The sequence below is a fragment of the Typopeltis vanoorti genome, chromosome 14 (assembly GCF_054136105.1).
Source record: "Typopeltis vanoorti isolate ZY-2024b chromosome 14, IOZ_Tvanoo_1.0, whole genome shotgun sequence".
Lineage (NCBI taxonomy): Eukaryota > Metazoa > Arthropoda > Arachnida > Uropygi > Thelyphonidae > Typopeltis > Typopeltis vanoorti.
The window spans coordinates 33,802,812-33,820,705 of NC_143562.1; the positions used below are offsets into that span (position 1 = coordinate 33,802,812).

The 17,894-nt window shown below is 35.9% G+C and overlaps 1 protein-coding gene across 2 annotated transcripts in view; it reads left to right on the forward strand.

The window, feature by feature from the left end:
• Positions 1-4,029: 4,029 nt before the first annotated feature.
• Positions 4,030-17,894, forward strand: part of LOC150099355 (small ribosomal subunit protein eS10-like) — a 32,385-nt gene continuing 18,520 nt past the window's right edge. For both annotated transcript variants that reach the window (XM_090403408.1, XM_090403409.1), the window contains exons 1-3: positions 4,030-4,091; positions 7,387-7,726; positions 14,890-14,949. In XM_090403408.1, the coding sequence (XP_090259534.1) occupies positions 7,408-7,726; positions 14,890-14,949 (379 nt within the window). In that variant the 5' untranslated portion in view covers positions 4,030-4,091; positions 7,387-7,407. The remainder of the gene's footprint in view (positions 4,092-7,386; positions 7,727-14,889; positions 14,950-17,894) is intronic.

Genomic DNA, 17,894 nt, shown 5'->3' on the forward strand with positions numbered 1-17,894 from the left:
ATTTCGTTTCACATATAAAAGATGTTTCCATCAATGAAAATGACATTCTAGCAAGTTTTGACATTATATCTTTGTTTATTAACGTTCCTACAGATGACGTACTTACATTACTAAAGGACAAATTATCCAAAAAAATGTTTGCTTTATTAAAACATTGCATTCATTCTGGTTACTTCAAATATCAGGACTCCGTTTACCAACAAAAACAGGGCTTGGCAATGGGCAATCCTTTGTCCCCAGTTCTAGCTAACATCTTCCTTGATGATTTTGAAACGAAAGCCATATCGTCCTTCTCATTTAAACCGAAAGTTTGGAAACGATATGTTGATGATATTCTCATTGTTTGGAATCACGGACACTCATCTCTCATAGCTTTTCTTAATTATCTTATCATCCAACATCCTAATATAAAATTTACTGCTGATCTAGAAAATAATAACTCCTTGCCTTTCCTGGATGTCATGCTTACATGTTGCTCTGAAAGATTAAAAATCTCTATATACAGAAAATCTACTCATACCAATAGATATCTGCATAATCTTTCTCATCATTTTCCACCACAAAAACTTGGAACTATATCTACCTTAGGACACAGAGCACGCTCTCTCTTGAATGAACAAGATGAACTACAAAAAGAAATAAATCAACTCTCGCTTATCTTTAAACAGAATGGTTACTCTGAAAAAACGATTCAGAAATTTCTTCTGGATCCTCCTAGACAGTGCACCACAGGAACTAGTAATTTTAAAGGCAGCATCTCCATCCCATATATTAGCACAGTCTCTAACAAATTAGCAAAAGTCCTTAAACAATGTAACATCAAGACGTTCTTCACTACCCTTCCAAAAATCCGTTCTCTAATCAGTCATCCAAAGCCTCCTCATCACAACCTCAAATATCCAGGTGTACATAAATTATGGTGCGATTGCAATATCCCTTATTTCGGACAAACTAACAAATCTGTTGAGCAACGTATAGAAGAGCATGAAAGAGACATCTCTTACAAAAGATCACATGCAACTGCGTTATCCAGTCATGTTCTTTTTTCGAATAATCCTGATGATGATCAACAAAGCCACTCCGTTTGCTGGGATAGATCAGAAAATATTTTTCGCTCTGATGATGAGTTTGAGAGAAAAATTATAGCATCAAGGGAAATCCTTCTGAATCCTGTCCACTTAAACAACAATTTGAGTTATAACATCCCAGATAGCCATGCTCCAGTTATTCAATATTGGCGTTCACGTGAGTCTGCACGCATACTTGAAATGAACAATGGCACGTCTGTTAGAACAACTTGAAAAAATACAACGTTTTTTATGTATCAATTATGTGTGGCGATATTTTACCTGTATTTTCAAGTTTTTAGATACTTCAGTGTTTATTACTATTCTCTTCCTTTAAGAATACCTGATGGCTATTATAAGCCGAAACTAGTTGTATTAATCTTATTAAATGTTTGTAAGTAATCTCGGTTTTTAAGTCATTGAATCTATTTTTAAAAAAAGTATATATATATATATATATATATATATATATATATATACATATATATATATATATATATATATATATATATATATATATATATATATATATATATATATATATATATATATATATTATTAAATATAAAATATACATTGTTGAACGTTAGTTATATGTGTGTGCAGTTTGTATAAGAATTATTTACTTTGCTCTAACCCTGATTTATAACCAACCGATAAGTGTTGCATTAAAAGTCATTGCCATGTCATGTTTTAATTAAACTTTAAATATGAATAAATAAGAAATCTGACATGCATGAATAATTTGACGATTAGGTTGTTGGTATTGTATAGAAGAAATTCTTAAAAACAATCTATAACAGTTAAATTTGCGAAAAACCCAAAATAATCTTTTTTGGCTCGTTTTTTAAGAATTCCATGTAAATACCACCATCATCTTGATTTTTGAATTATTCATGTACGAGAGATTTCTCAGGAGTTGGTGCCATATTTTTTGGTTAAGTAATATTCAAAATCCCACCAGAGAAATGTCCCTCTCCTCTCATTTCATAGCTATTTTTAGTTGCTGGATGGCGGCTACTGTGCGAGCGTGTCCACGACAGATGTCCCTGAAGTTACCCATTTTTTGCAAGGAAAAGGGAGTTCATCAAGTTACATTCACCGTGATCTGGGTACTATGTATGGCGAAAAAGTGATATTGGTTAGTTTTTGATGCAATGAATTTAAAGCTTGCATAATGATATTGAAAATCGACGTCTGGCGGTTGGCGATAAAGCAAGGTAGAAAACAGCATTTCGCGCGTTGAAGGCATCTTTGCCCTCAATGATGAACTGAGGGAAAATGAAGTGAAACTTACTTCATGTTGTGAACTTGAGTAAGTCCATTGTTAATGAAATTGTTGGCGATGTCGTTGGGTTTCTAAAGGTGTTCTCCAGCTGATAGCCCCACTCTGTCAGAAGAACACAAGTCAACACGTGAAGATATTCACAGAGACAAAGGCGCAGATTTTCTTTTTCGCCTAGTCGCATCAGATTTATTGTGGTTATATCACTTGACCCCACAGAGCAAACAATCTGTGGCCTCGAAACCTCCACAATCTCCTGTTCACAAAAAATTCAATACTCTTCCCACTTTCCAAAATGTCATGGCCAGAGTGTTTTCGGATCACCAAGGTGTTTGTTCTGTTCGTGTACATCTTGCTGTATGGAGGAACAATCAATGCAGACCTTGACTGTGCAACGTTGGACAAACTGAAAGCCAACATTCGACGCAAACTGTCAGCACTGATGACAAGAGGGGTGAGTCTGATGCATGAGAACACTACTTGACACACTACGCACACCACTCGTGAGTGATTGTGCCGTAATCATTTGGAGAAATCTCCTAGAGTCCAAACTTCCATTTGTTCGGACCGCTTTTTGAAAGGCATTTCACCAATACGGATGAGGAAGTTCATTGAACGTTGCGACGTTGGTTACTGGGTGTGACCAACGTCGAGGATATTTTATGGACTAGTACTGCGTGTTCACCGAAATGTTGGTGTAAATTTCGACTTCCTTTTATCAAACATCTTAGAGGGGGAAAAAAGTGCGTATCTTATTTTTCGGAAAACCCTCGTATGTTTGATTTTCTAGTCTTTCTGATTTATATTTTAGTTAATGAATAACCCATTAATGCAATGACTACCAATTGGCATTAAAAATGGCGGTAGCTACTTTAAAGTTAAAGCTTAGCTTTTATTCATTTATAATATTATAATTATATAAATAGTTCCACCCAAAGTACTTCTTTGTTGTCACTCCTTTTTTCTTTTTTCCATCTCCTCTCTATCAACACCCATCTCACATCTTCCAAGATCCATATGTTTCTCCTATATTCCAGCTCGTTCTTCTGCTTATGTATCCAAACTTTTTAAGCATGCCTCTCTGTCCACTCTGATTCCCTGCCTTTCCTAGTCCTTGGGTTCTTCGTTCTAATTCTATTCACTGACATTATTTACCTCACCATTCACCAGTTCCCTTCAGTCTTTTCTACTCTACTTTCTTGCTTCTTCCACATTATCTCTAACAACATCCTTGGATTCTATTTGCTGCATATCAATATACCCTCCCTTTTGCATGGACCGTTTAATATACTTTTGTAATCGTGGATATTTTGAAGTCGATTTTTAAAGTTTTTTGAGCGGCTTACGAAATCTGTTTATCACATCGAAAATTTTGCTAGGGTGATTTTTTTTATATATGTTTTAATTGTCTATTTAGTTATTCCCAGCATTTTGATACATACATATTAAACTGACAGTGCCTCTTCTCGTAAAAATTTGCTTGAAGGATTTTATATTTTATATTTATAAGCAATCTAAATACTTGAAATGCCATTAGATGTATTCCATTCCAATGATAGACTGTATTTCAGAATGTATTTTTACAGAATACTATGCATTTTTAATTTTTGGGAAGATTCAAATAAAATGGGCTATATTTGGGCTTAACTGTTATGAAAAGGAATTATTTCAGTACTGGTTGGAACGTATTGGAATCGTTCTTTTGAAGCGTATGTGTGTGAGTGTATGTTCATGTCCAGGTAATGTTTTATTTCATCAATCCATTTATATCTTAGTAATCGTTTTGTATTTTGTTTAGTTGTTAATTTAAGAATGTAATTATGACTTTTGTTTCACGATCCGTGTTTTATTGCTTCTTGATAATTTAGTTGTGAAATCAAGTAGCTTCGTTGTATTCGTTTGTCTATCAGTTTTATTTTATTTTTATTGCCCAGTTATGTTAGAAATGTTACAAATCATTTCATCCAATAGCGTTATCTATTTGTTGAATGATTTTCTCGAAAAAATCATCGAAAATGCAAAATATGAAAACTGGCCTGAGATTGTATGTAGTTGACAAGCTAAACTACAATTAGTGGGTTGAATTGATTACGAGGATGAGTCCAGTATTGCGAAAAATACGCGAGATTTTATAGCTTTCCTTCTAAAGAAAAGCTCATCACTGGGATCCAATGCCCTGTCACTGTGTTTGCCATGCAGTCCTTCATTTATTATCGAATTCATTTTTATGTTGATTCCTGAATAAATACCTTTCCTGTTTCCCGGCGGTACCTCAAGAAAAATTTTACAACCATAATGTTAGACTGCCCTTTTTTCACTTCTCTGGGGAAAAAAAAAAGTTTTGGGAAAAGAATTTTAGTTGTGCTTGTTTATATAAAAAAAGAAGAAAAATAAACCAAACAAAAACAGAACTAATTATCTATTTCAACCTCCACGCCATGTAATTTCTAGAGCCTAGAACCGTACTTGTATTTAGGGGATTATAAGTATGGGAATAGTACCAGAATTTGCACTAACACTGATATCTGAATTAACCAACATTGTTAACGAAATCTTGAATGGGTTAGTATGGTATATGTGTATCTACATACCCAGATTACTCATACAAATCATTCGGAACAAGGCATATTAAAATTATGCCTTGTTCCAAATCTTTTTAACTTATTAGAATAATAAACTATTTTGAACTGTTTTATTTCATAATGTTGAAGTGACTTTTGAGACACATTCAAATGACTTATTTTAATGTGGCCAATTTGAACAAATGAAAGTAAAGCATAAATGAATTAGAACTGGGAACTGTTGCAATGATTATAAACCTTATTCTGAAGAGAGACCCACTACTGGCTTAAAAAAAAAAAAAAAAAAAAAAAATGATTTAGCATTGGTGGCTTCGCTGGTTGTGGGAGAAAAAAGGAAAGCTAATAATGGTTAGGCATCTGTTGAATTTCCCTTAAAGATGTGGACTACTTATTACTAATACCATGTTCTACCATAAAATGTGCACATATTCATATGGAGTGAAGAAATGTAAGGAAAGGAACTGTTGGTTTTTGGTTTCATAATAGTTTCATGCTAATTCAGACTGTGAGCATGTAAGAGATTTGAAATAGTTTTAAGTAGGATAAAAATGTACCAAAGTTTTAAAAAAAATTGTCAAGCAGCTTTCCAACATCAATTACAAATATTAAAGGAAAAATGAAAGCATATGCTTTATGTGGCAGATTGGCAATTTAAGATCTGTGCAAGCATATTTGAGAAGAGTAAGAAAAATTGTGGAATGACGAAACTTGGAGAACAAGTTTTTCAGACTATACAGGGATTAGTCAAGTTATATTTTCACTTTAAAGCAGTTTGTGCTCAAATATAAGCACTGATTTTATGTATTTTTTGCATAGTCTGGAAACCCTACTCAAGAGACCAAACATGGAACTTTTTCAAACCTCCAATAACTACAATGGTTTCACATATCTGATCTTATCAATTTCTTGTGGTTTTTAGGTATTTTCTGAGTTTCTCCCCCCCCCCCCCCCACAAAAAAGGTACATGTGTAGTTATTATATTATATTGAAAATAGTTTTGGAACCATGAATGCAGTAGAGAAGTTGGGAAGAATTTTGCATAAATGACCGGCCTGGTTGGCCAAGTGGTTAGCATATCCACTCTCCAGCCAAAAAGTTGCAGGTTCGAATCCCACCATGGGCATGGATGTTTGTGATTGTCTGTGGAAATGCTAATGGTGGTGTAGATGCAGTTCGTTGTAGTTGGTGGATTGAACGGTGGAGACAGAGTTGTAGAGCAAGTGCCCTCCCTCTATGAGTTTATGGACTCATTGGAGGTGTCACGTAATAATAATAATTGAATAATGAGTCTTTTGACTCCATGAAGTGCCCATATAAGTAATAATAGTTTCCCAAAAATTGCTTGGTCATAAATGCATCATCACAATGGCTTAGATGATGTTTTAATATACTTTCGTTCTCCTGATAGAAATCTGAATGACAAGTTCCAACTGATAAGCCTGTGTGTATGCACTTTCCCTTTTTTGTGGGGGGGGGGGGATTGATAAATTTTAGATATGTTCCATATACAAGAGGTTGTAGCATGTAAAGCACAACCTTTAGTTTAACCTGTGAATGAACTTCTTTTTCATGCTATGAAATGCTTTGTTACTTTTCCACAAAAAAAAAAACATTAGAATAAGGAACTTTTTTATTTTCTCAACTAGTTTCGTGAGAATTCACTTCATCACGATAATTACATGATTAAGCTAAACAACTAAAAAACAAGTAATAACAATTAACAACTCTAGGGAAAATATTTGAACAAGATTAAACAGTGGAAAGTATGCATTCACTATTTTGCCGATTCATAGGTTACTGGTAGATACAAGTGTTGTGAAAAATTAATGAAGACCAGACTTGATGTAAAATTATCCCTTGTTTCTTGTTGCATTGTAGAGTATGTTTCATCATTTCAGATGATTCTTTGAATGCTCTTGAGAAAGAAAACTGCAATCTATGTGGAACATTGTTTGTTGTCTTACTACTTGATGTTTTGTTTCTGTTGTGTGTACTGCTAGCCCTGATTTGTCTTTTGTTCTCAATGTCTTTGAAATGAGTGTTCAAAGAATCAGCTGAAATGTTATTGTTACATGCCATATAATGGTATTTCTACACATTTTCTATATTCAACTATGATTTCAGACTTCATTAAATCCTTTTATATAGTTTTTCAGATATAGTATTCCATAAAAGTAGTTTTTAGAATAGGTTAGTAGCTATTCAGAATTAATTTCAGTTTCTTGGCATGTTTAGGAATCTTTCTTAAAGTTAATTCAAACGTTAGCAGAGACTGGCTTATGATGCTATAATACTTTCGTTCTACTGATAAAGGAATGAATGATATATATTGTTAACTGAAAAGCCAGGATTATTCCATTAGCATTCAATGATTTTTGAATGTATGTGGATTTTTGTGTGTTAAAATTTTATTTTTACAATGTTATTATAACCAATCTTATTTCTTCATTAGGCTGATTAAAGATTGTCAACAATGCTAATGCCAAAGAAAAATCGTGTTGCTATTTATGAATACCTTTTCAAAGAAGGTGTTCTAGTAGCAAAGAAAGATTTCCATGCATCTAAACATCCAGAACTAGAAACTGTTCCAAATTTGCATGTCATCAAAGCAATGCAGTCCCTCAAATCTCGTGGATTTGTAAAGGAACAGTTTGCATGGTGCCATTATTATTGGTATCTCACAAATGAAGGAATACAGTATTTGAGAGATTTCCTCCATTTACCACCAGAAATTGTTCCTGCTACATTGAGAAGACAGACAAGAGGGGAAGCAGCTAGGCAGAGGCCCAAAGGTAATTGCATTTCAATTTTTTTGGTTTCTCTTGTATTGTTGTATGTGACTTGCTATATTGCATGTATATCATAATTAGGTATTAGTTTGTCTAGTTATACTTTGTGTAATTTAATTTAAGGTTGTATTTTGCAGATTTCAATTAGTAAATATTTCATGCTTTTTTTAATATTCAGGTGGTCCATATGATAATTCAAGTCAGTCTAATTAATGGTCTTAAACATATGGCCTATCCACATTAATTACCTGCACAAAATGCAAGGCATTAGTAATGTGTGGACTCTTCCCCCTCCCTTTCTCCCTTTTCACATACAAAGTATAAATGAATTCTATTATCATTACTCATCCACTTAGATTTTCCTGGGCGGCTGCTTCTTGGGATAATGACGTTAAGTTCACAATAATTTTAGAAATGTAAAATCTTTGACAAACATTAAGCACAATGGGAAAAGAAGCAGCCTCTTTGTTGGAAAATATTCCTGTGAAATTGTAAGTGGGGTAGTCCTAAAAGCTGCTGCTGTTGCATAAGGAAGGGGTAAAAAGGTACAGAGGATGTTGAAATGTGTCTCAGCAGAATTTTCCCTGTCACATTATACAAGCTTATTGCCCAAATGCTTCAGCCATTGTTGATTTAAGTACTCAAGTGCTCACAAAATTAAACAGTTTTAGAATTGGCTGCACGAGCCACCTTAAGCATACCACTGACTTGGTCAAGGAATCATTTGAACAACTACAGGGATCCTCTGGGAATTATGTATTTATTGATAATTATTCAAGTAAATTAGGTTTCTTATTGTGTGATTATGATGGTGAGTCATTTCCTTGTATTCAATCATCTATTTTAATTGCCAAAAGGCCAACCAGGCATTTTAGCCTATGAAAATGCTATTACTGATCTCAGGCTCAAGTGTTAATCCATTTCAAAGAAATTGTAATAATTTTCCATTAAAACTGAACTGTGATTACTCCAAGTAAATCTAAAATTAATTTAATAAACCAGATATTTAGCTATCATATAAAGACAAATCATTATATCATGAATTCAAATATTAATTCACTCACACTCTCAAATTGAATCATACAATTAGAGGTAAATGTGCACAGAGCTCAACTAATTTTCCATTAAAATGACATATGTGGGTCAAGATGTGGCATCATAATAATCTATAATAGTCTAAACCTTCAACAGTCCTGAGTGAACCAGACAGCAGATAAATTATCAGTTGTATATTCTGTATTCAGAGTTCGAGGTATTAGTAGCCATCCATTCTGCCTTCAACATGAGCAGAGAATTTTACTGAAGAAAAAGTCCTACCTTCCAGTAATTGGGAGAATCTTCAAACACTGCTCCAATTCCGGTGTAGAATAATGAATGATAGTTCTCAGATAATATAATGAAGTGTATATATATTAGTTTCTTCTGTTCCAATCACCAATACCAGTAGGAATTAGTGGTACCTTGCTAATCCGAACTAATAAAAACCGTGCTCGTTCGGATTAGCGAATTTTCCTCAGAGATACAATAACAACTAGCATTTAAGACAAAAATAATCAGATTCTAATGGTACATCAATTTAATTCTGTAAATAAATGAAGTAACTTTGCTTCTTGGAAGCTGAACTTTTTTCAAATGCTTCTTCTCAGTGCTTCATTAGCAATAAAATTTTGTGGAATGGCTTATCATTCTGCTTAGCCCATTCTGTGCACATATTAAAACTTTCAACTGCCTCCTCATTTTTCAAATTTTTGTCTTCGAGTTCTTTAACGTCATCATCGCCTTCTAATTCATTCTGTAGCGTCATATTTATAATTTCAGCATCTGATTTGATTTTGAATTCACTTTTGGTTCTACCTGTAATCCATTTCGTAACATCTGTTTGTGAAACTTCAACATTTGGATTTATATTTTTAACCAAATTATGCACGTTTTGAATTTCCTCTTTTTGTGTGTCACCGTAGTTATACTGTACTGTAATAATAATAGTTAAAATAATAATTATTAAATAAAAATAATAATAGTACACAAAATAATAAATAGTACGTAATAAATAAAACTTCTTTTTCTTTCGAACCTCAGTTCGGATTACTGGAGGGTTCGAACTAAAGAGGTTCGGATTAGCGAGATACCACTGTATTAAACTTTCCTTTACTTCAAATTAAAACATTCCTGTAAGAAGTAGCTTGAAAATATCAGCATGTACCAGTTGCCATTAACAGATTGTATGTCATATAATTCATCATCATAACGCTAATTACAGGTATAGACCATATTGGTCTGTTCCGGTCTCATTATCCATCCAATATCCTTTTTTTAAGGTTTACCATGCCTTCCCTTTCCAGTTGGCTTATATTTTAGTATTTGGCTAGGATATTGGGTGTTGGCCATTTGGTTTACATGTTCTATCCGTTTTTGTTTATAATTGTTTAGTTTTTCTTCTATTGATTTTGTTTTTAGTTCTTTTAAAATGTCTTCATTCCTTTTTTTGGTCTAATAACTTGTATTTTGCAGTTCTTCTCATGAATCTCATTTCACTTGTTTTTATTCTTTGTTCTTGTTTAAATAAAACTGAATGTGAGAATTGCAGAGGTGTTTCTGTACTGAGTGTTCTTGGTAAGACAAGTATACTTGAGAAACAGTTGCGAAGGATTGCAGAAGAGAAGCTTGATGAAGAACAGCCTGAATTCAGGTCATATAGAGGCTGTCAGGATCAGATTTTTATTTACAGCAAAAAGTTGAAAAATCGTGGGAATATAACAAAGATCCTATTCAAGTTTTTTAGATCTGCAAAAGGCATGGCATATGACACGATGCCAAGAGAGAAGCTATTCAAAGCGCTACAGTTATATGGTGTCAATGGGGCATTACCAGTCTTTATTTGAGTTGTTATTTGAGTTAGAATTGAAGGAAGTACAGGAAGGTGGTTTAATGTTAAATCTGGTGTCAGACAAGGATGTACATTATCCCCTCTGCTCTGTTATTCATTATCTATATGGATCACATTATGAAGGAAAGTGGTGTTAAACCTGATATCAAAATTGGAGATGTTAATCTCAGCTTTTTGCTTTATGCAGATGATGTTATACCTCTAAATAAATCTGCCACAAGGCTGCAAGACTCCCTGACTAAATTCAATAACTGTTTTATAGATATGGTATGAAGGTCATCAATAACAAGACAAAGACAATTAAAATAGGCAGATACATTGAGAATCTCAACTGCATTGTGAATGGAGAACCTATATATAGTAACATGTACAAACACATTTTAACTTATGGATCTGACAGCTGGGTTATGAATAAAACACTTGACCAAAGATTAGAGATCAGAGATATGAGAGTCTTGAGAAAAATTAGTGGTGTGAATAGATGGCATAAAAATTGCAATATCATATTATAAATGAGGATATTAGGAAAGAACTTTACATTGTTAGCATCTCCAGGAAAGTGTTAGCAGAGCTAATCTCAGGTGGTATCCTGGTCACTTAAAGAGAATGGGAGAGGAAAGATTAGCAAAAACAAGTGTTCTCTGTCAGGGCAGGAAAAAGACCTAGAGAAAGACCAAGATAGATGGATTGATCTGATAATGTTGTAGTCTTGACAGGTAACAGATTGATTTGGAGGAAAATCGTTGATAGGAAGTTAGTAAGGATATAAGGTCTTCATATATTACTGTCGTAATATCCTGAACACCCCTTGAGGGTACGTCAGGAATTTGATAATTTCTATATAATTATAATTTAGTTTAGAACTTGTTTAGACTGAATTACTTTGAAATTTTAATTGGCTAATCACAAGGTAAAAGTAGCTGATGCTTTATTATAATTTTTTTTTCTCCATTTACTAAGGCATTCTTGTGGTTATTATTATTATTCGTGACACCTCCAAGGAGTCTGAAGACTCATCGCAGGAGGACACCCACTGTACAACTCTGTGTCTCCACTTCTACACAGAACCTCTACTACCAATCACCTACATCATCGCCATCTACTGGTCACAACCACCACCACAGCTAGTATTTTTTTTGTTTGTAAATTGCATGTCTTCTTAAGGGCCGATTTGTCTGTATTTATGCTTGGATTAGCTCTAAGGATTCTTTGAGTGGGACATTAGTGAATAGGGAGGAGACGTCAAAACTGACAATTATGTCAGTGTGTTGGAGTGTGAGGTTTTCTATACTGGCTTTAAAGTGGGCTGAGTTTTTTATGTGTGATGGTGTGTGTGAGCGTTTTGGCTAAATGTTTGGCTAATTTATATGTGGGGGAATCAATGCCATCCACTATGGGACGCAATGGCACATTTTCCTTATGGATTTTTGGGAGTCCATACATCCTTAGAGCTAATCCAAGCTAAATTTCCTCCTGATATCACAGCCCTATTTCAGTTCACAATAAACTCATGCTATTTAGTTTGGCAAGGAAAATTCTACAAACAAATAGAGGGGGCAGCCATGGGTTCTCCACTCTCCCCACCCTTGGCCAACTTTTATATGGAGACTTTTGAAGAGAAAGGCTTAAACTCTGCCCCACAAATACCAACCATTTGGCTTCGATATGTAGATGATATGTTTGCTATTTGGCCACATGGCTCCAATGCACTCCTCTCCTTCCTAACACACTTAAACAACCAACACCCCAGAATCAAATTCACCCGGGAAGAAGAAAGGAACAACTGCCTTCCTTTCTTAGATACACTGTTCACCCGCCAGCCTGATGGAACCTTGGTTTTCTCAGTCTATAGAAAACCCATCCATACAGGCAGATACATTCACCAACAATCCCACCACCCTTCCTCACAACAATATGGTATCATTAAGACACTACACAACAGGGCTAAACTTATCTGTTCAAATAACAGTGCCCTAACCACAGAACTAAACCACATTCTCAACACGTTCTCAGCCAGTGGCTACCCTCCCAAAACAATAAATCACAACCCCCCCCTTTTCCCCCTCAGAACAAGGATTACTCTAAATCCATCACCATACCCTATATCAGAGGCACCTTGGAAAAAATTAAAAAAATCCTAGAAAAACAGGGCTTAACTTCTTGTTTCAGACCATATAAGAAATATGGTCTGAAATAAGAAGTTAAGCCCCCCCGCCCCTAAACCTACCTGGTGTATACCAGGTCCCTTGCAGCTGTAAGCTGTCCTACTTTGGACAAACAGGCAGGACAGCCAATATCAGAATTACGGAACTCAAGGACTACATCCGGTTCCACCAATACAGCCACTCTGGTCTTGCAAACCATGCTCTGGATACCCGCCATAGAATACGGTGGAAGAAAGCCACGATCATCCACCGTAGTAAATACAAGTACGAAAGGCTTTTCATGGAATCAGCCTCAACCCTAAGAAACAATCCAAATCTCGACAAATTTGGCTGCATGAGACTGCCTCAAATTTGGGAACCTACATCAGAAGACCTCAGCCCAGTCGCCCAAGAATACCAGCATTACCCACTAAGGGGCATCAATAGGACTTTAGGAGAAAGAATAGCTTCCTGCTTCGTCCTCATTTACTGTTTGCTGTGCCTGCGTGCACGTATCTTGCTCACAAGTTCCTGTTGAAAATGGCAACGTGACGTTGCTGAAATATTGGATTTGTATTAAAAAGTTATTTTAATGTATATCCTAGTCTGCGTTGTTATTTCCCTAAACTATTTAGTAATAATGCATAACCAACGTCTAAGCCTTTCCACTAGAATTTATAATACATAGGATTCATTCTACATAATTCAAGAATATAGTATCTAACTAAATACATTTTTCCTAACATCCTCTTTGCAACTTGCAGTTATAGAAAATGTGTATCAGCTGTTTATAGTGCCGTCATTGGGTATAGAAAGCACAATTTGTGTGTGTGTGTGTGTGTGTGTGTGTGTGTGCGTGTGTGTGTGTGTGTGTGTGTGACTTTAAATCAGTTAGAATTGGGTTTGAGATTTTCAACATTATTATGATATCATCATCATCATCAAATTCCTATCATGTACCCTCAAGGGGTGTACAGGATATGATAGTACTACATGAAAAATATTATATCATTACTAACTTCCTATCTACAATTTTCCTCCAAATCAGTCTGTTACTTGTCAAGACTCCAACATTATCAGATCTTATATTTCTATCATCTAAGGCACTTTGTACCGTATCAATTCACCTATATCTTGATCTTCCTCTGGGTCGTTTTGTTGCCAACCTGGCAGAGAACACTCCAAAGAGTCATCGTGGGAGAACACCTACTGTACAATTCTCCGTATCTATCGAGGTTCGGTGTAGTGGTGGAGACGGAGAGTTGTACAGTAGGTGTTCTCCCGCGATGAGTCTTTGGACTCCTTGGAGGTGTCACGAATAATAATAATTATGACATTTCACATATGTGCTAATTTTGCAAAATTCTACTGAAATTGCAACAAACATGCTTTATAAGTACTTTGTGAAAATGCAACTGTCTGACATGGCAGCAGCATACATAAGGTAAAATTAGTTCCCAGTGGTGGCTGTATGTATGGATACTGCCAGCGTGAATTTGTTAACAACACTACTGCATTCCTGCTTTTTGGTTTTGCCATATGTAGTGCACTCAGGATGTTGAGGCACAAGTTTCGAGTATTTTGCACTCTTGTTTCTGCTTTTTATAACTTAGCAGTCGTGTTGTCGTTACTAATAGTATTGAATCCCTCAGTAAATCTAGGTGAAATATTGATAATACAGTATTTGCTTTTTTTTTTTTTTTTTTTTTTTTTTTTTTTTTTTTTTTTTTTTTTGGTGATACACCATTAAACCTTCAAAGTAATGTGACTGTTTACTTTGCCTCACAGTGAATTGTGTAGACGAGAAGTCTATTGTCTTCTACATATAAAAGGATGATGATAGCAATTATAGTCTCCAAATCTTATATGCAATCAGTTCTTTTCAGAAAACACAAATAATTGTGGCTAACTATTTTAACTACATGCAGATGTTTAATGTTCTAAAGCTTTTTGGGAACTGTTGCAGGAAGGAATGTCTGAACAGTTTAATAAAGACAATTTTTTTCTGGGATTAATTTGTCTCAGTGGAAGTTATAAATTGTTCATGTCATTTCAAACCATAAAAATAGGTATAGTTATGCAAATTTAATAGTTATTAGAATAGGCTAGTGGCTATATTGTTTTTCTTATTACAGCATCAGTGGAACAAGCACCGAAATCTGAAACTGATCGTGGTGCCTACCGTAGAGCTGGCGGTAAGTTTTTTTTTTTTTTTTTTTTCAAAAGAGCTGTATTTTAAATTTCAGTTTTATGGTTATATCAATAACAAACATACATTCATAGTGTAGCTGCTTGCATTAACATAGCACCTTGAAAACTACTGCCACACACACACACACACACACACACTGAGTTAACTTCCATTAGGCTCTCTCTCCCACGACTTACATATTCCATGCAATAATGAAGTACTATGTGGCTATTATAAATGGACACATTTATCCTCTGTACATAATCAGTAAGCATTTCTGCCAGTAATGAGGAAATGTGGCAATGCTGGGATTTGGGGGACAGGTGCCAGTATTTCAGAAACAGCTGTACTTGATGATAGTTCTCATAGTACTGTATCAAGGGTATACCGGGACTGGATTAATCATGAACAGACATTTAGCAGAAGGGCTCACATTGGTCAGCCATGCATGTTTGATCCTATTGGTGAGCATCGGGTATCACGACTGGTATCTCAGCAACAACAGACACGCAGTTCTTCCACCAGTACAACAGTGAGGCAGTTCGACCCATTTCTGCATGCATCATGCTGCCTTGCTTTGCTTGAGGTCCCACAGCCAGAGACCAGCAAGGGTACCCATGATGACAGCCAGACATTGGCCAAAGAACGTCAGCAACGGACCCTCGACAGATGGAAGAAGGTCATCTGGAGTGATGAGTTCCATTTCCTGCTGCACCATGCTGATTGACTAGGTTTGCATTTGGCATAAATAGCATGAAGCCCCTATCCCCTGGTTGCACAATTGGGGTTCGACAGTCCTGTGGATGTGGTGTTATCTGGGGAACTTTTTCCTGTCGTGCCCTAGATCTGTTGGTTATCATCGCACAAACACTGAATGGTGAACTTGTTAGCTGACCATCTCCATCCGTATCTGCAGGAGGTCTAACCAGACCACAGTGCTATCTTTCAACAGGACAATGCACCTTGTCATTGGATTCATACAACTACTGAGTGGTTGGAGGAGCACAACAATGAATTCTCACACACGCACTGCCTTGGTTTCCAAACCTCCCTGACTGTAACCAATTGTGAACGTGTTCAACTTCCATGACAAAGAATGACTGCTAGTTAACACATTGACTGTCCTTGTCAGTCTCTTATACTGAACTGATTTCTTTCTCTTTCATTCTATTTACCATGTTCTTTGGAATCATCACTTATTCTGTCTTCTCCAAAGACTACAACTGGGTGCAAGAACTCCTTACCCCTCAATGGAATGAGCATGAACTGACAGAGTTGCCGCAGCAGAAATGGGTCGAGTTACTCATGGAGGGTGTTCAACATCTTGTGGAATCTGTTCCTAGGCATCTGCGAGCTGTGACTGCATAGAGAGAGAGAGAGAGGGAGGTGGACCAATGCATTATTAGGTGTGTTCCTAATCAAAGCTAACTCTGTGTGTGTGTGTGTGTGTGTGTGAGAGAGAGAGAGAGATCTCGTTTTATTAAGTTTCATAATGCATAATTAACCATAAAGTTGTCTAATCATTTTCATTATGTCAATCATGTACTTTGCTAGAAATTTATCTAAGATAATAAATGATATTAAAGAATCATATACGGCAGTTACATTTCAATATCCTTGGACCAGTTGTACTATAAAACTATTATATGACTGAACTCTTGTTTTCAATCATTGTGAGCATGAAAGTGACTACTTTAAAACTTGCAGCTTTTTAAGTTTGAAATCTACATAATCTTCCTCCCTTTTGATACATTTTCTGCACTATATGCATTTTTCAAAGCTGTCATAAAACTGTGGCTTGTTTTCAGCCCAGTTTTCTCATCTCTGCTTTGACTTATTTCATATTCAGAATTGACACCCTTGATGCATTGTCAGTGAGAAATCTGACAGCCAAGTATGTGTTGTGGGGGGGGGTCCACAACTTCAAGTTTTGAGCTCTTAAATAATCTTTTGAAGTGAATGTGCTTGTGTGCAGCTTCATGTCATTAACTGAAATTTTTAACCATGATTTGTTCAAAGTTGATTTTATTTATGCTTGTGAGCACCAGGGAAAAATAATTTCCATTCAGACAGAAGCGCTCCCAGAGAGAGAAAGGGGGGAGGGGGCTTGAACAGTAGGTAAAACATACTAATTACTACTACTGTAGGCATAACAATATAGATAATACCACCCCACAAATTTCTTTGCATATACACTGCTTGGAAAGAAGTCAATTCCCCCACATGGGCAAGGTGCATCATGCCATGTAACAAGTCATGTGTTTGTAGCTGGTATAAATTGGAGGATATGCTGCTTCCAGGTCAGTTCAACCATGTCTGGGTGAAATGGCTACAAGAAAGGAAACTGACAGAGTTTGAAAGGAGTGTTGTGATAGGGTGACATGTTGCAGGCCTATCTGTTCAGCAAATTGTTGACAAATTGGGCCATCCCAGGTCAACAATCAGTGATACCATGCTGAGATGGAAGCCCAGGGAGTCAACTGGAAGTTCTGCCTACAGTGGATGACCACACTCATCAAACATGACCATAGGGTGCTACAAAGGATATGTAAAAAAAAGAGCCATTTCTTGAATACAGAGTTCCTGGCATAGACCGGAACAAGGAAAAAACATTCAAAACTGAGGTTCACAGCATTGGTGTGTGTGCAGTGCACAGGGCAGTGTGTACAGTGGGATGTGAAAACTGTGTTATGGAGTAACAAATCACACTACAACCTCTACCAAGCAGACAGAACACTGTGGGGGTGGCAGATATCCGGTGACATCTTATATCAGAGTGCATAACCCTACGAAATGGAAGTGGCAGTGTGATGGTATGGTACTGTTTTTCCTGGTTTGGCCTCGGGCCTCTGTTAGTGGCCTTGAACATTGAACTCAGAGGTATCTGAACATTCAGGACAATGTAATGCTTTGTACTTTGTGGCATTTCTATGGAACTGACCATTGTCT